The 22,165-nt window shown below is 35.9% G+C and overlaps 2 protein-coding genes across 5 annotated transcripts in view; one reads left to right on the forward strand and one right to left on the reverse strand.

Annotated features, from left to right (window-relative positions):
- LOC140636377 (uncharacterized) overlaps nt 1-2,674 on the reverse strand; it is a 499,328-nt gene extending 496,654 nt beyond the window's left edge. Inside the window, exons 1-3 of the mRNA XM_072831614.1 lie at nt 2,629-2,674; nt 1,936-2,469; nt 1,599-1,826 (exon numbers count right to left, since the gene is read on the reverse strand). Of these exons, the coding sequence (XP_072687715.1) occupies nt 1,599-1,826; nt 1,936-2,469; nt 2,629-2,674 (808 nt within the window). The remainder of the gene's footprint in view (nt 1-1,598; nt 1,827-1,935; nt 2,470-2,628) is intronic.
- Nucleotides 1,943-22,165, forward strand: part of MMS22L (MMS22 like, DNA repair protein) — a 129,483-nt gene continuing 109,260 nt past the window's right edge. For 3 of the 4 annotated variants that reach the window (XR_012033840.1, XM_072831997.1, XM_072831999.1), the window contains exons 1-9: nt 1,943-2,115; nt 2,680-2,860; nt 3,909-4,034; nt 6,178-6,227; nt 7,891-7,978; nt 8,075-8,252; nt 11,693-11,783; nt 13,555-13,685; nt 15,304-15,417. Coding sequence is in view for 3 of the 4 variants with exons in the window: in XM_072831997.1 (XP_072688098.1) it covers nt 2,697-2,860; nt 3,909-4,034; nt 6,178-6,227; nt 7,891-7,978; nt 8,075-8,252; nt 11,693-11,783; nt 13,555-13,685; nt 15,304-15,417 (942 nt within the window). In the remaining variant the exon portion in view is untranslated. Of the gene's footprint in view, nt 2,116-2,154; nt 2,314-2,679; nt 2,861-3,908; nt 4,035-6,177; nt 6,228-7,890; nt 7,979-8,074; nt 8,253-11,692; nt 11,784-13,554; nt 13,686-15,303; nt 15,418-22,165 lie in introns of those variants that run through there. The other variant, XM_072831998.1, reaches the window with a different exon arrangement.

Here is a 22,165-nt window from a genome sequence, read left to right on the forward strand (position 1 = left end):
GGTTCCACCAACTACGAGAGAGAAGTGTTGAAGTCTGTAACTAATTATTATTTCTCCTATAATTAATAATATTTGTCCCTTTATGTATATTAAACCTCTGTTATACATTTAGTTTATTATGTCTCCTTATAAAATTTACCCTTTTCTGTCAGAATCACTCTCTACCCTTCTTCAGCCAGGGCTGTATCCTAGGAGCCTGAAATTTATAGATTACATCTTTGCTCTCTGTTCTTAGGTTGGTTTTAGTCAATGAAAACCACCAGTTGGACACTGAAGTGTGGAGGGAAAATGGTTTGCATACTTAATCCTTCCAGCTGGTCTCTGCTGGGTTGTGGGTTGGCAGTAGATACTTTCCTCTATGAAGGTACCATAGGTGGTTATCAGGTAGGTGGCTGTCTCCTTTAGCGGTAAGTCTCCTTGGCCTCTGGTAATCGGTCTTTCTCCAAACCTCTTAGGCCTACGTGTGATAATGACTCTCTGATTAGTTCTGCATGTTTTATGATTACTCTCTGTTTTCTAGTAACCCTGTCCATATCTTTATACATGACCCTTTTTCATTAAGCATCTTTAATTACCTCTCTTCAGGATGCTGTTAACTTGCCAGGGATTCTTGCTGAAATGCATTACAGTATTAGCTTACATGATTTACAGGGAATTTGGTTCTTCCCATTCCACTGACTGGTTCAACCAAGTTGAGCACTCAACAGGCCCTTGAAAAAAAGGAAAAAGGGGTCTATCTGAATGTTTTGATTAGAGGCAGAAATAATGACTCTCTGCCAGCCCAGGTCTCCTAAACAGTGCCAGGGTCCTATATTCTCTTATCTACACACTATTTCCTACGGATTGTTGTAGATGAGGCTATGCGTCATGTTAGAACTCCACATGGAGCCTAAAAAGAGCTGCAGTGGTGGCTAGGAAGGCATCAAATCTCAGGGCACATCATCTGAACACAATGGACATAGCGCCCATCACAGGAGCCCTACGTTGTAGTCAGGGATCATATTGTGTTTTTCTTCCCACCTCACCCCATTTCTTAGAAAATGGGCAGTATTTGGTTTGAAAGGAGGAATTATGACAGGTTCTGTGTATAGGCATTAAACACAGGACGAACTCTTCTGGAGGGATGGGCAATGCCGAGTACACACAATTAATTACAGGAGATTCGAATGAGCAGTTGGTAACGTTTCTCCTGAATCTGAAGTCCGTGACACGCTTAAATGTGTTATCTCCGATTTGGATCAGAAAATCTCCTGAGTAGATCTTTTTTTTTTTTTTTTTTCCTGAGTAGATCTTAAAGAAAACCTTTTTTAAAAGATAAAAATGCTGCACACGATGGGGCAGCCCGGGTGGCTCAGCGGTTTAGCGCCCGCCTTCAGGCCAGGGCGTGACCCCGGGGTCCTGGGATCGAGTCCCACGTCGGGCTCCCTGCATGGAGCCTGCCTCTCTCTCTCTCTGGGTCTCTCATGAATGAATACATACGTGAATGAATAAATAAAATCTTAAAAAAAATATGTTGCACATGAGCTATACCTCAGATGTACTGTAAATAAGAGGAGCGACGGTTTCATACCAAAAGCAAGGGGGACTATTTGACTTACTCAGCGCTCCTCTACACTGGCTTCTCCTCCTCTCTGCCCATGCCTCGTCCACAGAGCGTGAACAATAGGCATCCTCGATCCTAACAAAAGAGTTGCCGGCACCAGCGCGGCCACGAGAGGCGACGGCGCGGCTCTGGGTGTTAACGAGACACCCACTTCGAGCTCGCTGGAGCAAAACTCTTTTCTCGGGGTCCAGCCCACGGGAAATCCAGCGGTCGCCAGGCCTTGCTCACCTCAGCCTCCAGTTTCGCTTCCCCGGGAGGCCCCGCCTTCCAGCCGCACTGACCAATTAGAGCTCCTCACACAGAGGGGAGGAAAGAGAAAAAAAAAAAAGCGCCTCTCGCGAGAACCTGCGGAGTGCCGGCGGTTCCCGCGGAGACCTCGCGAGCGGAGCCCCGGGGGCGGGCTGCGCCGTGGCCCCGCCCCTCGGGAGCGCGGGCGCGCGGTGGCGGGAATTTCGCCCGTGCCTGACGGAGAGCTGGCCGACGCCGGGGTTGGAGTCTCAGAGGGGGTGTAGGTACGCGGTGCACCAAGCGGGGGGGCTCCGGGGTGCGCGGGACACCGGCCCCCTTGGGCCTGCAGAGTGGGGACCTGGCGGGACTGGCCTCCCCGCCCGGAGGACTGAAGATTGCTGCGGGGCCGTCCCTGAGCCCCACCCCGGGCTGTGCGCCGGGGCGTTTCCGCCGCGCTGCTCTAGGGAAGGAAACGGGCTTCGGTACGTTTCGGTAACGTTGCGGGTGGAGGCGGGTCGGGACCCGGTGCCGCGTGGGTCCTGCCCACTTTGCTTTCCTCTTGGCGCCGTCCGGGCTGCGGGATCCGACCTGGATGTGGCGGATGTGAAGTTCCTGCCACAGCCAGTCGGGGGTGCCTTCTGCCTAAGTTCTGTCGGCCTTAGTATCAGGGTGTGGGGTGGGGAGAGTCGTTGAGCAGTTGGCTTCTCGGGCTTTTTTTTTTTTTTTTTTTTTTGGGCTGGGATGACTTTTTGAGAACTTCTAAGTCTCTTGGCCCGCCCCGCCTCCTGGAATCTAACCACAGTGTCTTTGGAGTCTTGGATGATAATCACGAATCCCACACATTTCAGGGCAGAAAAAGTGAATAATGGAAAACTGTTCCGCTGCGTCGACGTTCCTGACCGACAGCTTGGAACTGGAGCTGGGGACAGAATGGTGCAAACCCCCTTGCTTTTCTTGTGGTTTTGACAACAGAACAGGAGGAAATCATTTTTCTGGAGAGTCCTACCTTTCCAGCGGAGCCCTTAAACGGTAGGTTAAAAAAAAAAAAAAAAAAGTCGGAGATTTTGTTTTTCCCTTCTCAAATTTTTCACCAGCTAGGAATGTTGTTTTATGATTTCAATCCGCTCCAAACGGCGTTCAAGCCATGCATTTGTATGTGGGCTTAGTGTGTAACATGGGTGCAGGCTCTGAGTTCTGTTGTTGGTTGCCTGGTTAGAGCTTACCCTAAAGGTTTTTGGATATTGAGCAGAACTTCCTGCTACCAGATGTTTTCTTATTTCAATGCCACCGAGCTTTGGGTAGAAAGCTGGCTACTAATTTCCCTTTTACTTAAAGTGGATTCTGAACCTGGCTGGCCTTTTCAAAGTGGTATATCCTTCTAAAACATGAAATAATATTCTGGAGCTTCTCGATGATTCTCAGGTTAGACATACACATTGTTTTGTTACCCTAGTGCTTCTAATCCTGTGTGTCTATACAGACTTATTTTCGTTTTAACTTTTTAATAAATACACCATATTGCATGAATTCACAGGAACGTTACTCTTCAAAGTTCTTGCCTTGGGCAGATGTACACAAATTGCAGCAAAACTGCAGTTATTAAAATATTTTGGGAATACCTGCCGAGTCAATTTGAGTCAGGAAGGAAACCATTTTTGTTGATTTTATAATTGTACCACGTTTGGGACCTTAAAAGAGATACTCCGTTTGATTGTGCTGCCCAGACATGGCCCAGAACAACTTTTAGCTGTTTTAAAAATTAAATGTCCCTTCGAAGGATGAAACTCTTCGACTGAAGACCATAGGCAAAAGTATGTTCCCAGACTTCTTTTTGAGTTTTTCCCCTAAGTCACACTGCTCTTTAGTTACTTTTTAAAGTCACTGTATATAACTGAATTTTCATACAATCTAAATTTATTATTCCTGAATATGTAAGATACCAAGGCATATTATGACTTTATGACATCATTGTTGACATGTCACATAAAATAACGGATTTATATGATGACAAAAGGATATGTGATAGTATGGGATTTAGTGTACTTTTTATGATTTTAAATCAGAGTTTCCATTTCAGATTAATTTTGAATCTTGATCCTTTACCAACTAATTTTGAAGAAGATACAGTGGAAATATTTGGCATTCAGTGGGTTACTGAAACAGCATTAGTGAATTCATCAAGAGTTCTCTTTCATTTATTCAGGTATGTTTTGCTTTGTTTTTAACTACCTTTGAGCATAGATGCTATTCAGTTGTGTCAGTTCCATTGCTGGTGGTTTCTCATAAAGATACTACAAAAGCACCAGTAGAGTTGTTTATATTGCTCTCTTGACTTATCAGTAACAACAATCAAGTAGGACGACTGGGTGGCTCAGTGGTTGAGCTTGAGCGTCTGCCTTCGGCTCAAGGTGTTATCCTGGAGTCCCTGGAGTTCCTGCGTGGAGCCTGCTTCCCCCTCTGCCTGTGTCTCTGCCCACCCTCCACCCTCACCCCCCTGTGTCTCTCGTGAGTAAATAAGTACAATCTTTAAAAACAAGAAACAAAAAACAAAACAAAAAACAACAATCAAGTAGTCATGTTTGGAGCGGTGATTTCAGTGAGTTTTTTTTTAGTGAATCTTCATTTTTTTTTTCAGACTTTTTATTCTATGTCTGGCATCATTTATTGAAGACAAATATTTAAGGCTTTGAGCGATATTACAGTTTTGGAAGAAAACTAAAATACTGCGTTAGTTGAATCATCATAGTCTTTTATTGATTTTTTTAGAGAATGAACTCAGACTTTCCAAAAATCTTTCAGATAGTAATATGATTAGTTGATATGATTAGCTTAGACGTCATTAAAAATTTTTAATGAAATTTTCCAAACAGAAACAAATGTAGCAAGAATACCATACTGAACCTTCACATACTTCCTCAGTGGCAATAGACATCAAGGTTTTATTTCATTTCCTTCATCTGTCCCTTTTCCTCTTTTTTTTTTTTTTGATTAAGTTTTTTTTTTTTTTTTTTAATTAAGATTTTATTCATGAAAGACGGGGGTGGGGTGGGGCAGAGACACAGGCAGAGGGTTACTTTTTTTTTTTTTTTTTTTTTTTTTTAATTTTTATTTATTTATGATAGTCACAGAGAGAGAGAGAGAGGCAGAGACACAGGCAGAGGGAGAAGCAGGCTCCATGCACCGGGAGCCTGATGTGGGACTCGATCCCGGGTCCCCAGGATCACGCCCTGGGCCAAAGGCAGGCGCCAAACCGCTGCGCCACCCAGGGATCCCGGCAGAGGGTTACATGCAGGGAACCCAATGTGAGACTCGATCCCAGGACTCCAGGATCATGCCCTGGGCCGAAGGCAGGCGCTAAACCACTAAGCCACCCAGGGATCCTCTGGGTTAAGTGTTTTTAGCAGATTCCAGGCATCCTGTTATCTCACCCTTAAATATTTCAATAAACATTTTCTAAAAATATGAACTTTTAAAAAACATAAACAGTATCTCTATCACGGTTAACAACATTCATTATCATTTAACAAAATATTACCATTTAAAACCCAGTCCATATTTAGTTTTTACATGGTTTTGAAATGGAGTCAGTTGTTAAAGAAATTATTATCCAGAAATACATTAAGAATATGTATGTGCTACATTTAAATGAAAATGGAAAGATGGAGAGATTTCTCCTCATCCCCTGAGACCTTGTAAAGGGACACTGTATGTGCCTTGTTGTGTGTTTTATTGGGAAACAGGTTGAGTGAGTGATTCTCTGCAAACCTGAACATTATAGAATGAGTTGAGTCTTTATTCTGGACATAGGTCATGAAGATGGGTCAATATTTAAAGAGTTGAAAGGCAATTAGGAAGAATGACAAGAGCTTACTTTCAGGTATTGAAGGGGGACATCATAAATATTACTTTCCTTGATAACTCTAGTCTAAGTTATTCTATTCCTTTTCTGAACTTCAGTAGTATAATTGTTTGATACAATTTAACATTTCATTATATAACTGTTAATCTAGGGTTTTTATATAAGTATCTTAAACTTTCTTTGTGAGAGTATATAAACAATATCTCATGATAGTAAGGTCTATGATATTTATAATTATATATACATATATGCAGCTTTTAATAGAGGTTTTTGGAAGATCAGACAAAAAAGCTTGTTTTATCTTTTCTCCATCTTTACTATCTGAAGTTGACCCTGTAATAAACATTCACAAAGTATTTTAAACATTGACAAATGAGAGGTTATACACATACTAAAGCTATGTAATAGATTTGAAAACATTATCCCTATGATTATTACATGCTTTAAACTTTTACAAAATTAACTTACCTTACATTTTTTAAATTAGGCAGCAGCTGTACAATTTGGAAACCTTATTACAAGCCAACTGTGATTTTGGTAAGTTTTAAGTGTTTTTAATGGCAGAAAGGATTGAATTACACATCTGTCTATGATGCATATTGGGATATCATAGTAACATGGAGGAAGAAGCATTAGGTTAGAAGTTCATGATAGTGTTTAGCATTCAGAAAAATATGACACTTAAATTTTGAGATTTATAGTATTTTCTGTATTTGTGATAAAATTGATTTAAGGCTAAACATTTTTTAAGGGAATTAGCAACTTGCTTTGGGAGTGGGAAGTGAGAGAAATTGCCTGAATTCATGCTGCCTTCTTTGCTCTTCTTTCTGTGTTTGACGTTTAATGAGTTACTCATTTGGGGGGTTTGGTATATGTTAAGGTGGTGAAGGGAATTGAAAGGCAGGGTGTTTTAGTGCAAGCTAACTGCTTCTCCTTTCTGGCAATTGTGCTACAGTGTAGTAATTAGAATCATGGCACTCTGGTCAGCCTGGGTTCCAACCCTACCTAACTGTCAGTCTCATACCAGAGAATAGTTCCCACCTCATTATTGAGTTCTTGTGAGGATTAGGTGATATCATTCAAGTGCTTAGGCTAATATCTGTTATTGGTGATGCTCAGCAACTAAAGATCACCTGGAATACACCTTTGGACAATGACAGGTTGAGTAGCTTACTGACAGAAGAAGGAAGTACACCCATCATGAGGAACAATTGGGGCTTCTCAGTAGAAAGAGAGGGGCTTGTGATAGGGTTTGCACTTGTGCTGGCTGATTTGGAGTAGAGTTTAAGGGGGCCAGGCCTTTTATTTTTGATTGGATGCTGTTAAGCAGGAACAGTGTAATGAATATGTTAATTTTTATCTAGGAGATAGGGCCAAGAAAGGCTAGGGAGGGTTTTAATTAGTAGCGTAGTAATAGTCATGTTAGCTGCACAAGGGAAATATTTTGTTTTTGTATTTTGTTTGTTTTTCTGTAATTGCATAGTGCCATGTTTCTGTATTCAGACATGATTACAGAGAGATTTTGCTTTTGTCTTGTTTCACCATAATCACAGAGTGGCCTTGTCTGATTTGATTATTTTTGATATATTTTGATAATATTTTTTATATCCTATTTTGGGAGGGAACATCATGACCTAGTTGTTAGCAGTCGACTGTCAGGACTGTTTTGTTTTTTCAGTATGTGCTCAGTAAATGTTGAGTATTATTTATCACCTGAGGCTCTGTTTCATGCCAGGTACTATATAAGGTGATAATGAATCAAAGTAGAAAAATCTGTCGAGTTTGTAGTTGGTAGGACATACAGACACATAAGCATAGGACGTGATAGATGGAAAAGTGTAGTAATCGTGGCAAGTATAAGCTGCTGTGGGAGCCACGGGCTGTTTACGTGCCCATCACAGAGTGATGCCACATCTCGGGTCTACAGAGATGAAGTAGAAAATAGGTAGGCAGAAATTTTGAGGACAAGAAGAGTTCCAGATAGAAACAACTGTATAGACCAAATCATCGAGATGTGTTAAAAGTTCAGGCAGCAGGAAGTGCTAATTAGTTTTGGTTGGATCAGAATGTATGATAGAGTCATGAATTGGGAAGGGATGAAATCACAAATGAATTGCTACTTGTATGGCTTATAAATTTTTTTGTCACTGCCCACTAACTATTTAGACTTTGATTAACACTTAATCTGTTTTGGTTTCAGGGAAGATATCAACCCTACACTGCAAAGCAGACAGTATTAGGCAGCAGTGTGTGACATTTCTTCATTATGTCAAGGTTTTCATCTTTAGGTAGGATGTCAAATGAATATTTTTATCCCTGCATGAATTTTTGAGTGCAAGTTCATCCAGACTCTAGTTATTTATTGTATCTATCTATTTTTTTAGGTACCTGAAAGTACAAAGTGCTGAGAGTCCTGTTCCTGTCCATCCCTATGAAACTTTGGAGGCACAACTACCCTCTGTGTTGGTTAATGAACTCCATGGATTACTTTTGTATATTGGACATCTATCTGAACTTCCCAGTATTAATCTAGGAGCATTTGTAAATCAAAACCAGATTAAGGTTTGACTTGTTTCATTTAATTATTAAATCATCAGTTTTTTTCTTTGCACAAGGAATATTCATTCATTCAAGAATGAGGGAAACTAGTCAAGAGTGAAGCTCGGGAACCAGATTGCCTGACTGAAATTCTGGCTCCTCTTCTAATTATATGCCATTGGGCAAGGAAAACCTCTTGCTTCCGTCTCCTCATGTTTGTAGTTGGTATATTTTCCTAGTTATTGGGAAAATTAAATAAATTAAAATTAATTAAATAAAGTACTTATAGTATAATCTATACTAAATCTATACTAAAGCAGTGATAGCTGTTCTCAATTCTAGTTTATAAAAAAAAAATTCTAGTTTATAACATGCAAATATGTACAAATTTCAAAGCAAAAAACCTTTATTTTTAAAAATTTGTATCATTTTTCCCATTGATAAAGATTTGGGGAAACCCTAGATTATGTTATAGTAAAATTCAAGATCATCTTATAAAAGTTACACTTTCAAAATCATAGCAGTATTTCTATTCTTAGTAACTTTTGAGACTTTTTTGGAATATGATTAAGATTATTTAAACTATGCTCTTTTTTTCTACCTGTGAAATCATTCCTACTGAAGGTTTGTTTTTTAAAAATTTGTATTGAGGGATCCCTGGGTGGCGCAGCGGTTCGGCGCCTGCCTTTGGCCCAGGGCGCGATCCTGGAGATCTGGGATCGAATCCCATGTCGGGCTCCCGGTGCATGGAGCCTGCTTCTCCCTCTGCCTGCGTCTCTGCCTCTCTCTCTCTCTCTCTGTGTGTGTGACTATCATAAATAAATAAAAAAAAATTAAAAAAATAAAATAAAATAAAATAAAAATTTGTATTGAAAAAAAAAATTTGTATTGACAGCATGACCCAGCTTATCGATGTAATTAACAAATTCTCCATAGGAAATGTGAGCTTATATGAATGGCAAATTATAATTCCCCATGGGATTCCCTGAACTCTCAACTTCTTTCCTTCTATTTAACTTTACCAATTTGAATAACATTTGGATTTTAGGAAGGTGTCTTTGACAAAATGTAAAATATGAAAAAATGTTTATTTCTGTGAAATTTAACAACAAAAAAAATGCACTCTTCTTATCAGGGACCAATATATGTCAAATTAAAAATAAAGAGTCCTAAGTGAATTCACAGGTTCATATGTCTAATCCATAGAAGGCAAATAGGTAATTGCTTTTTGTTTTTTTAATTTTTTTTTTTTTATTTTAAGGTAATTGCTTTTATTCATGACAATAAATATTCGTGGAAAGATTATGGAGGAAGGGATATTTTTCCTTTATTTTGGTTTCTATAAATGGGACTGGCTTTATTTTCTGGATATTCATCAAATGCTTAAGAAAATAAAAATTTGGGCACCTGGGTGGCTGGGTTAGTCTTAGGCTCAGGTCATGATCCCAGGATCCTGGGATGGATTGAGCCCTGTATTGAATCTCACTCCCTGCTCAGAGGAGAGCCTGCTTCTTCTCCCTCTCCCTCTGCTCTTGTGTGCTTGTGCATGTACCCCCCCCCCTGCCTCCCCCATCAAATAAATAAATACAGTCTTTTTTTTTTTTTTTAAGATTTTATTTATTCATGACAGAGAGAGAGAGAGAGAGGCAGAGACACAGGCAGAGGGAGAAGCAGGCCCTATGCAGGGATTCCAAAGTTGGGACTCGACCCCGGGTCCCCAGGACCACATCCCAGGCCGAAGGTGGTGATAAACCACTGGGCCACCGGGGATGCCCATAAATACAGTCTTTAAAAAAATAAATAAAATTAATAATTTATCTAACAGCGGAAATAAAGACTGCAAAGTTTCTCAAACTAGGTTTTGCTTTTCATAAGCTTTTTAATTAGGCAAACTTGAAAAGAGGGTATTTGAAGATCAGAAGGCTGAATTTTTAAAGCATATAAGCAAAAAATCATACCCTGAAATACTGTTCTTTTCTGAAAAACAACAAATGATCTTACAAAGTGAAAGGCATCTTTCAAGGCTTTGTATATTTGTGTTGTACCTATCATATGAAAAGTATTGATTTAATTGGTATTTTCAGTTAAGCATCTGTCTTTTATTATTTTTAAGGAACTTTTTTATTAGAGAATATTTATTGGATATTATGTATTACAATTATTTTCATAAAGTTTTCTTTTTTAGCACTTAACCTGCTTTGCTATGCAGATGGTTTAAGTTTTCTATAGTTTGATTTGTCAGGTTTTCCTTGTGTATTATCTCTTGGGTGTTAAAAATGTACTTTTTTTGTACAATTATCTTTTTATATCTTTATAAATATGCTCTGAGGTGGGAAATTTTTTTTTTTAAGGTGGGAAATCTAACTTTAGTTTCTTACAAAGGAGTAAGTTAATAACCAGTCTTTTTTTGAATGATCCATGTTTTCCCCACTGATTTGAGATACCATGTTAATTTCTCTTGCCTATTTTTGCTGTTTACTTATTATCTATTTCTGAGCCAATGCTGTTTTATTAGTGTAGCTTTTTTTTTTTTAAAGATTTTATTTATTTATTCATGAGAGACAAGAGAGAGAGGCAGAGACATAGGCAGAGGGAGAAGCAGGCTCCATGCAAGGAGCCAGAAGTGGGACTCGATCCTGGGACTCTGGGATCATGTCCCGGGCCCAAAGGCAGGTGCTAAACCACTGAGCCACCCAGGGATCCCTAGTGTAGCATTTTATTTTGTTTGCAAATGTGATAAGATAAATTCCCTCTTTATCATTCTTCCTTGTTCTCTTTGTTTTCTTAATAGAACATGTATATCATTGTATTTATTTTTAAGATGATATTAAATGTTGGCTGGGGGAAGGTTATTGACAATCCTGCAACAGCACGGTAGTTAAGAGCATTGGCTTTTGAATCAGATAGAATTAGATTTGAATCTTAATGCATGAATTGAAAGGTAAATTTCTTCACTGCTTTTAACTTCAGTTTTTTATTTTTTTATTTTTTTTATTTTTTTTTTTTAACTTCAGTTTTTTAAATGGGCATCTCAGTAGTATCTACATAATAGTCTAAAGTTCTCCTGTTAAATACTTTATAGGAGTTCCTGGGTACTCATTACATTTCAAAACATATATCCTAGCTAAAGTCTAAAACAAGATTATGAAAATAAGTAGTTAAAAAATTCTCTTCCTGCCTTGAAGCTGACCAGAGGTAGGTTGGAAGGGACCCTTAGTATACAAGTCTATTCGGCAGCCCCAAGGTGGGTCTGTCCTAAACCATCAGATGAAAATATGCTTTCAAAGATCTTCCAGTGAAAAAAATCCTCTAATGAACAACACCAAGTTTTTCCCTGCTATTGAATAGTGGGTAGGTTAATTGGTTCTTTATCCTTGTGCTTATGGAGGACTGTTGTAATATACTATAAAACACCTACTAACGTACTATGAATTCTCAGTCACAGTTGATAATGTCATTCACAGCTTTTTCCACCATCGTGGCATTTATTACATCTCCACTTAGATATCCATTGGCTGGTGCTAGAAATTCTTCACATGCTTGGTGAAAAATTCAGTAAGTTTATGGATTTCTGATTTATGTCCTTTTTAAATCTAAACCTTATAAATTATAAGTAATAAGTGCTTTCTGGGTTTTTCATTTTTTATTTTACATCAAATAGTAACCAAAGTAAAAAGTCTTACTCTTTTTTTTTTAAGAGAACAGTTTGGTCCATTTTTCTTTCCATACTTAGTATCTTACCATACATATATAGAAATTTGTGGGTAGGATTTTTGTCTTTGTTTCTAACTAAACACAAATGGTAGTATTCTGTGTAGTGTTTATTCAGTAGCTTTTTAGATATCTCTTCATGTCAGTACATATAGTTTATATTTCATTCATTTAAGGGCTATATGTTATGACTCTATCATAATTTATTTAGTCAAGTCTATTTTTTAATATTTCAGCTACTTCTACTTTTAGATTTTATTTATTTATTCATGAGAGACAGAGAAAGTGGCAGAAACACAGGCAGAGGGAGAAGCAGGCTCCATGCAGGAAGCCTGATATGTGGGACTCGATCCCGGAACCCCTTGGATCATGCCCCAAGCCGAAGGCAGACGCTCAACCGCTAAGCCACCCAGGGGTCCCAACTGCCACTTTTTTGATACTACAAATAATATTTCATAGAACATCCTTGTGTATATATGCATCTTTGAATACATGTACAAGTTATTCTATAGAGTAGATTCTTAGCATTGGAGTGGCACATTCAGCTTTAATATTGTACACACTGTTGCTGTACAGTTTCCCCAATTTATCTATACTGTGAGCATACCTTTGCCTTATTCTTTTGCCAGTAGTGGATACTATTAATTATTTTTATTTTTTGCCAATTAATACATGAAAAATGACATTGAATCTCTGTTTTGCAATTTTCTCAGTACTAATGAAGTTGAACATCTTTCCATAATTTTGTTGTGTTTTATATTTGCTTTATTACTTGTTCATTATCTTTTGCTAATGTTTCTTCTTTAAAAAAATTAATTGTTCATATATATAATGGATAATGCTTTTTTATTTCGTATATTGCTTATTTCTTGGTCTTGCTATTTGGCATTTTAAGAGTCTATTCTCAACTTAGTAATCTTCAATAAATACTACTTATTTATAAATTACCATTTACTTAAGTTATAATGACATCTATTATCTTCATACCTGGTTTTCAGTAAACCAATAAATACAAAAATACATGTATGTGTATATGTACATGTGTGTACACTTAAATATTTATACACACAAATGTACAAAGATGTCTACAAATACATAATTTCTTCTCTCACTTGAACTTTGTATATCAATATATTTCCTTAGAGCAATTCTAGAAGGTGTACTTTAATCTGATAGAGGTACACATTTTAGTATCTTATCTTGGTTTGCTCTCTTCACACCGCAAGCAATTGTGTGTGATTAATTTATCAGCATTTGTTTAAAAAAATATTTCAAAGCCTTTAATTGCTTAAAAATATTGAGGATTTTCTAGCACTTTGGTTTTTTTTTTTCTTAAGTGATATTACATTGTTAGTTTCTAAAGATGGCCTCATTAAGAAAAGAAATCAATTAAGTGGCACATGAGAAAATTGAAAACTTTTTTAAAAAAATGTATATCAGTGATCACATAAGAAAGGAATTATCCTCAAGTTTAACTTTTATTTCTAAAGAAATTTGTTTTTACCTGTGTATGTTGCAGTTTTGTTGTTAATTTAAAGGTGTGGAGTTACTTTGCTTCTTCTGAATTAGTAAGATCTGTAGTTATAAATAGAATATATTTTATTTACATTTTTAGAACAAGTTGTATACGGTCATCAGTTTATGAATCTGGCAGGTGACAATTTAACAAACGTCAGCCTATTTGAAGAACAATGTGAAAATCTCCTTTGTGATTTAATAAGCCTGTCACTCAACAGGTATGACAAGGTAATGTTTTAAGAGTTTATTTGTATTTTTAACACTAAATGGCAATAGTCCTTAAGGTGTGTGGTTTATAAGAATTTAATCTGAAATGGTTTACATGTTATTTCTCCTAATTTTATATTTATTACTATCTGGGAGTTGAATGGGAGAATTGTTTTGAACATTTAAAACGGGCTGAAATTAACGTTTCAGAGGCATTTTTTTAATTTTTAAAAATAACCTTTTCTATCTTATCAAAAATAAATAAAAACAGGATGTTCATGACAACTGGAAAATTAACTTCTTTTCAAATAGGAGAGTCCAGCTCTTTAATAATATATACGTAGTTACATAAAACAGTAAATGAGTACTTAACTAAAATCACTTGACAAATTTAAAGAGAGATTTTGTTTTTCAAAAAAGGTCTAGAATCATGGGGGAAATTACGTGTTCTTATTACATTGTGTTTAATAGAATGTTTAACACAGTGATTTAAAGATTCTACATTACCTACTCATTTTCTAGCAATGGAAATTTGAAGATTATCAGTTATTTCAAACTGTTAGCACAAAACTTACAGGAAATCAAGATTTATAATTTCTTAAATTTAGATTGTGTTTTATGTATTATCATAATCTTTTAAATCTGATCTATCTAATTTTACAATTAATGTAATTAGTGGATTAGCCAAATACCATTTAGTAATACCTTAATAGTTATCTCACTCTGTATTATGTTAGAAACATGAATGTATTATATGTGAAATAGTAATTATATAATGAATTTCTGAAGTCTAGGTATAACTTAAGTATATGTATCTATCTAGGTATACCCATATAGTACATATGCTTTTTGCATCATATAGGGCCATTAAGGATATATTTGTTAAAAAAAATGCTTAATCTAAAATTGCTTAACCTTTATAAATCCCTAATAATTGCATTTGTTCTGACTTGTAAAAATTTTTAGTCTGCTGTACAGTGAATTAAAATTTGTTTCTAATCTTTTTATTAGAAGATTTTCTTTTCTTTTTTTTTTTATTAGAAGATTTTCTGTTGTGGCCGATGGATTAGATCACAGTTAGGAAATCATCACTCCCAACGCCCAAAAGAGAAATCATTGCCCTAAGGCCAAATCTCTAACACATTGTCTGTTTTTGCAAATAAAATTTTATTGGAACACAGCCCATCTTTTTTTTTTTTTTTTAATCTATTGTCTATGGCTGATGTTATACAACAACCAAAAGCAAAGGCTTTTTTTTTTTTTTTTTTTTTTTTTTAGCAAAGGCTTTTTTAAAGGTTGAAAATAAAGTTCATTCTGTTTTTTTAGTTGTAAAATGGGAATTTAGGGAATCCTGGGTGGCTTAGTCAGTTGGGCATCTGACTCTTGATCTCAGATCAGGTCCTGATTTCAGGGTCATGAGTTTTTGCTCCATGCTGGATGTGGAGCCTACTTTAAAAAAATAAAAAGTCAAATGAGAATTTATTTTAAAATTTAATGGAATGACACATTTTTTGTAAACAATTTTATATAATTGAGCATCAGTTTTAAGTCATCTAAATCCTTCTTTTAAAACATTTGGAGAGTTATGTAGCATGTAAAATTCTCCTAGTATAGAACTCGTTCTGGTTCTTCTCCACAGGTTAGGCCTTCTGAAGCATTAGCAAGTCACCACTGCTCATGTTCGTGCATTAAAGAATTATGGATTTTACTTATTCATCTTCTAGAACACAGAAATAAATGGTCTCTTTCAGAAGTAAGTTGTAAAATTGATGTGTTAATTATTATTCCTACTCTTAACATTGAATTTTTACAGTGATTTTCTTCAAGAAAAATGTTAAAGTTCCTTATTTATGATAAGACAATCACCACCAACAAACAGAGCACTGAGTACCAAATACTTAACTACATTTTTAACCCTAAAGCGATAATGTGAAACTTCTAGAAGTGCAGGATTTGACTCTTATTTTCTCATGTTTTTTGTTGTTCTATCAAGAATCTTTTAAGCTAAAATATTTCGTATGATCTAATAATCCAGAAAACAACTTAGTTAAGAAATAGTGCAGATTTAGATTTGGGGAGATATAAAATAGGTTTTTATTAATGAATTTTATGGCATTATTTCAAGAAAGGAGGAAGAAATGTGTAAAGGGGAACATGAGAAATTTTCTTGCACCTTATTTTGAGCCAAGTCTTCAGAATGGGGCTTTATTTTATCTCAGGTATTACGGATTAGTAGAAAAAGAAATATTTATAGTACAAATAATTAATTAGGAAGTGATACAGTGATTCATATTATATGAAAAAGTCATGATTTTTCACAAATTTTATGATTTCCTGATTTCCACAATATGGGGCTTGGGTGGTGCTATCTCTTTAATAACAAATGTATTTTTGCGAATTTACAAGTACTATATTTTTGGTTATTATATTAGCAGTAAATTTACTTAAGTATAAATTTAACATCTTTATTATTAAGTAAGAAAAAACATTTTCTTTGCATTTTGGTTTGTCAGTGGAGTTCAGCTTTCTTTGGTGAGATTTCAACATTACAGAGTCTCAGGATTTTTTCCTTTGATCATTTGCCAGGATGTTTTCTCTCACTGACATGGTAAACATGAATTTTCCCATTTTCTGCAAAGCTTATCATTATTTAAAATTGTATATTTCTTTACAATTGTTCTTATTTTACCAGTTTCAGACTTGAACATACAAACTACATATAGTTAATGTAGGCATGTTCATACTTGTTGCTGTTAGTCTTTACTAGAGTAGAAAAGTAGGCATAATTTAACAATACTTTAGAAATTTGCACAGTAGTCTGTATTGTTTAACCTAAATGATTTATCTGGTGGTCATTTTATGTAGTACCCAGGCTTACATGTCTTAAAATAATGAAAATCGGAGATCACTTCTTTTTTTTTTTTAATGCAAGTAAAATAACTGATATTATACACAGGCTTTGAAGTCTCTTTTATTTTTGAATTCAACTTTAGAATTTTCTCTGTCTGATAGTAAGACATTTTGACCTTCCTGCTGAAAAAATAATCTAATCTAATCATGCTGGGTATCATATAATAAGCATTTACATGTGTCAGTGAGCTTGTAGAAAGTGAGAAGTCTGAAGGCCAAATACTAAATGTAGGTGGGAACTCAGGTCAGCTGAACACTAATGCTGCCCCATAACCTTATAACCAATTGGTACATTATATAAACTTGAGCATTAGTTTTCATACGTTATAAGAAAATAGAAGACAAAGGTCAGAGTTAACCCAAGTTCGTAGCCTACTGATATACTAACTGCCCATAAATCTGGGTCCCCAAAAGGATGAACTAGAAGCTCACGAAATTTGTAAGGGAAATTGCCTTTTACTCTGATGCTTTGCTGTTTAAAATTGCTTCAGTATATTTGTTATTGCAAGCCAGCCTTCATACAACTTTATAACCTGAATTGGTGTTGCCTAGACTGTCCTAAAAATCTCAAGCTGATAACTTCTAAGCATCATGGACAATGAGTGGATACTTAAACCTATATCTTTTCAACTAACCCCCCCAAAATATAAAATAGCAAGAACAATTACACACACACACACACACCCCACACGTGAATAGCATAACTATAAGATGGGAATGATAAAAACAGTAAGTTAACAGTAAAAACCACCAAAGCTCTACCATAAAACTTTCTACCAAGCGAGGGCAGCCTGAGAATAAATGCTTAGAGGAAAGAAGAAGGGAACTAACAGTAGTCTTCAAATTGGTCTAAAACCATTGCGAGATGTGAAAATACGGAGAATGTTTCCTTGTAGGTCAGAGAACTGACTATGGGATAGAACCTGAAAATGTATATATGACGTGAGGAGGCAGTCTTTTAAGACCTTTTGGAAAATAAAAAGGCAAAAAAGGAATGCTACCCTTGGTGATTGGGTGATGAAAGGAAATAAAAGGAGATAAAAGGAGAAATGATCTTGTAAAACAAAAGAAAAACAAAACAAAATCAAAGCTTTCACGCCTATTCTTCTGCCACCACTACCACCAGCAAAAAAGAAAAAGGAAATCAAGGAAAGAAATGGGACTTTGGTACATTGACAAGAGAGGGTTCCACTAAACTAGAAATCTTTTAAAGTAGTCCAGATCTAATAAATGAAAGAAAGGAGAAAGAAACTTTGAAACAAGTCTTTATAAAATTACTAGTAGGAAACAGTTGATACACTTTGGCTGATGAACCCTTTCCCCAAAAAAACAATTGTGAAGCAGAAGGAAATTGTAAAATAACATTCTAGATTAGATTAAACAGACAAGCATTTGGGGCTGACAAAAACATCCTGAATAGAATATTCAGATGTTAAAAACAAGTAGACTAAAGCCAGAAGTGAATGAAAAGAATAGATGGAATGCAGGAGAGAAATGAAAGAAAAAAGTCATTTTAGAGTTGACTAATTGACAAGGTGCCCAAAAAGAATATACTCATTTGAAAATTTAATCAGATATGGAAAGGATAGAACACAACCAAAGGAATAAAAATTAGATGAAGAGAGGAACATAAAGAATTAGAGAAAATAACTGAAATGGAAGATAAGCAAAGAAGAAATCATTATATGTATAAATGGAGTCTCTAAAGAAGATAACAGAGCAATAAGATATAGCAAACATTCAAAATTATTATCCAAGGGAAAAAAAAAAGAGCTAAATCTACATATTGAAAGAGCCTACCAGATAACTTCAAAGATTAGCTCCAGATAATCATCCCAAGACATATCCTGCTAAACCTATTTGACTTCACAGAAATACAGAAAATGACTTTAGGTCCTTTAGGAGATCATCAAATTTTCCAGACAAAAAGACCAAATAACTTACAAGAACAAAGTAATTTGACCTGCACTAGTCTTCAAAAACATCATAAAAAAAGGAAATAGCAGAACATTTAAAAAGACTCAGAAAGCCTTCCTCTTTGTGAGGATGCATCGAGAAGTCTGCCATCTAGAAAAGGGCACCATGATGGACCCCTGATCTTGGACTTCCAGCTTTCAGGGTGAGTAAACAATACAATATAACAGAGCCACCCTCAGCTTAGAAAAAAGTGATTTAGATCCTATCTTTTACTCCATAGAGATTATATGGACTGTAATTGTGAGATGCTTAGTCCCTTGATAGAGAGCTCAAGACCAAGAAAAAGTGACCAAACCAAAAGAAAATAGAAGACAAAGGTCAGAAAACGACAAAATTTTCTTCTAAGACAACAAAGAAGCAAGTTAAAAATTACTCTTTGTACTGACTATCTGACATGCAGTGTCTTTGGAGACCCAGATGGATGAGGATAAGCCAAGAAAGAAAAACAGAAAAAGCAATTGAAAATTTTATTTTTTATTAAAGATTTTATTTATTTATTCATAGACACACAGAGAGAGAGGCAGAGACACAGGCAGAGGGAGAAGCAGGCTCCATGCAGGGAGCCCGATGTGGGACTCGATCCCGGGTCTCCAGGATTACACCCCAGGCTGCAGGCGGCGCCCAACCGCTGCGCCACCGGGGCTGCCCGCAATTGAAAATTTTAGGAAGAGCAGGGCAGCTTCTCTGCTTCATCCACCTGGGAGTTAATGATACAGAAGACATGATCATTGACAGCTGGCTAAGCTCAACATAGGACTTGTTCTTAGAAGCTTTCCAGACTGCTGAAAGCAGAGGTTTTTTTGCTGTTGTGGGTTTATTTGTTTTTTTCTATCTTGTACAACGATTTTAAAACTTTGTAGTGTGGCAACACTGACTTGTGGAATGCACTCGTTTTTAAAAGAAGTCATGTTGTGTGCACATGCACACTAACATTCTTCCAGAAGTATTTAATTCCATCTCCTCACCCCTTGGCTTCTTCCACCCCATCCCAAGAATGAAGGAGGTGAAGATTGAGTGGGATTTGGAGTTTTCCTGATGAGTAATAGACATTTTCCACAACCTGGTCTGTGTTCAAAGGAAATTATTGAAAGGGTAGAGGATGTTCAGGGTTTTTAAGTTATTTTCAAATGATGTGTGGGGTGCTGTTGACCTTTGTAAAGCCAACAGGATAATGCTTCCCCAAGGGAACATGGTAAGAAGCAATTAGAGAAGCCTAAGAGACTCAGAATATTTGGAAATTCACATACACCCCAAATTAGGTGGGAATTCCAAGAACAGAAACTAATTTGATCAAGGACATATTTGTGTTCCAGAAGATATTCTAAACATGAAGCTCTGCTAGATCTATCTGTATGACTGTTTTCTTGAAAACCCAACACTCTATCTAGTAAACATCAATTAGACTTCAATTTCAGAGAAGGAAAGCAAATTAATATTCCTTGAGTGATACTTCTTAGGTGCTCCCAAGTAGAATGGGTGTGAGGTTAAGTAAACTTTCAAATAACAGTTAGAATATGATAATTGGGGCTTCCAGTGCAGATTTGATGCTACAGCCCATGTTTTTTTCCTACCACATAATTATGTAAGAAAGTGCGTGTTTAAGAAAGAAAAAGAAAAGGAATAGCTAAATTAATTCACTTCTCTTTTGGAGAAACAGACGTAAGTATATTTTACTTGCACTACCCAAAGTTCCACAAATAAGGTAGTGGACACCTGTGCTATACCATGTGCAATATAATAGTTTCTGATCTGTACAAATTGTATTTTAGTTGGCATGTGTATGTATACATTTATATGTGTCACCACCTTTAAGCATTATAAAAAGATTATTACAAAAGTTTTCTGTGAAATAAAAATATCATCAATACCAAAAGCGACAACCCAAAGTTTCAAAATTAATGGGCCAAGGATTTTATAACTTTGACCCTAGCAATTGTACTTCTCAGAGTTTACCTTTAGTATACAGCAATTTAAAAATGCGTATACTTCAGGCCCTTTATTGCATTGTTTGTAAAAGCACAATGTTAAAAACTACCTACGTGTCCATACGCAGGAGAGTAAACAAACCATGCTGTGTTAGCACATGGAGTATTATGTATCTGTTCAGCAGGATGAATAAAATATCTGAACTGATGATGGTTTGATTTCCAGGATTTATTGTTAAATAAGCAAAGTGCAAAAGAATCTTTATAGGATGCTACCTTCTGTGTATGAAAGTAGGGAAAATAGGAAATGTATATGCTTAGTTGTGCCCAGTAATACTGGAAAGACAAGTCTGGAACTATTGAAATTGGTGGGTAGGAATCAAAGATTGGTGAGTGACAAATGGAGTAGAAGGATTTGAATGTGTTATGACTTTAGAACCATGTTAATCTTTAACATGCTCCAGAAATAAATCAGTGTGTACAGAAGAGGAATTTAATGGAAAATAAAGAGAAACATTTGAACCTAACTATTATAAGTGAATAACACAAAGGAGGAGTGACGGGTGGACTGACCTAGATGACTCGGAATGCACTATTTTTGACAATTTCTCTAAGGCTAAAGACAAAAAAAAATATAATGAACTTCAGATCTTGGACTCTTATCTGTAGATTTGTCTTACGGTGTTATATATAACAATTTTTAACAATTGGGTTAGCAATTTTAAATATTTGTACTCTAGGACTGAGCAAATTAATGAATATATTATGGGTAATTAAAAGCAGCTTTGCCCCTATTGGAAAACTGAGTTATAATTATGGAAAGAGGATAAGGTAGAGTGAAAGATGTTCTGGAGTTGAATTTGAGATATAAGTATGAAATAAAGTTTTTTAATAATTGGAACTAGATAGAGTGTGTACATAGATGCATTTCCTATCTTATCCACTAGGTGGACCTACAAATGATGATTTCTGAGTAACAATGAGGAAACTGCAATGTCTTGGTCTTATAATTACCAACCTCCAGTAAAAAGAAACAAAGCTCCTTTGGTAAATGACTTGATCTTCCAGGCTGATATATGGAAAATAAAAAATGAGCGTGGAACATTCTGTACCAGAAACTAAGGACGTACTTGGAAAACAATGAGGACATACATATCAAAAGGACAAAGGAGCCAACATGAAGATCTCCCATACTCTAAACCTGAGATTTTTTGAGAAACAAACTAAATGATAGCCAAGGATTGTAATCTATACGATATGAGCTTGTGGGTCCATACTGATATAAATAAATGAATAAATAAATGGAAAGAAGGGAAATTCTTAATAAATGAGGATGTTCATGATGGAATTAGAAAATCATCAGTTGACAACCTCCTTAGTAATTGTTTCAGGCAAGAATCCTCAGTAGCTGACAAAGTATGATGAAAAATAGTATTTGCACAGGTTGATAAGTATCCACACAATAACAATTACAAGAGCAACTGTTACTTTACAGTGTAGTCTGGTGAATACCACCTTAACCTGGGGAACAAAGTTAACCAATAATAGGACAAATTGGTATTATGTATCTTCAGTATGATGCAATGAAAGAAGAAAAAGGTTTCCTTGGTATTCTTGCCAAAAATGTATACGGTGAATCTAATTATAAAGAAACCTCACACAAAAAAAAAAAAAAAAAAAAAAAAAAAA

This window comes from Canis lupus, chromosome 7 (assembly GCF_048164855.1).
Source record: "Canis lupus baileyi chromosome 7, mCanLup2.hap1, whole genome shotgun sequence".
In the NCBI taxonomy this organism is placed as follows: domain Eukaryota; kingdom Metazoa; phylum Chordata; class Mammalia; order Carnivora; family Canidae; genus Canis; species Canis lupus.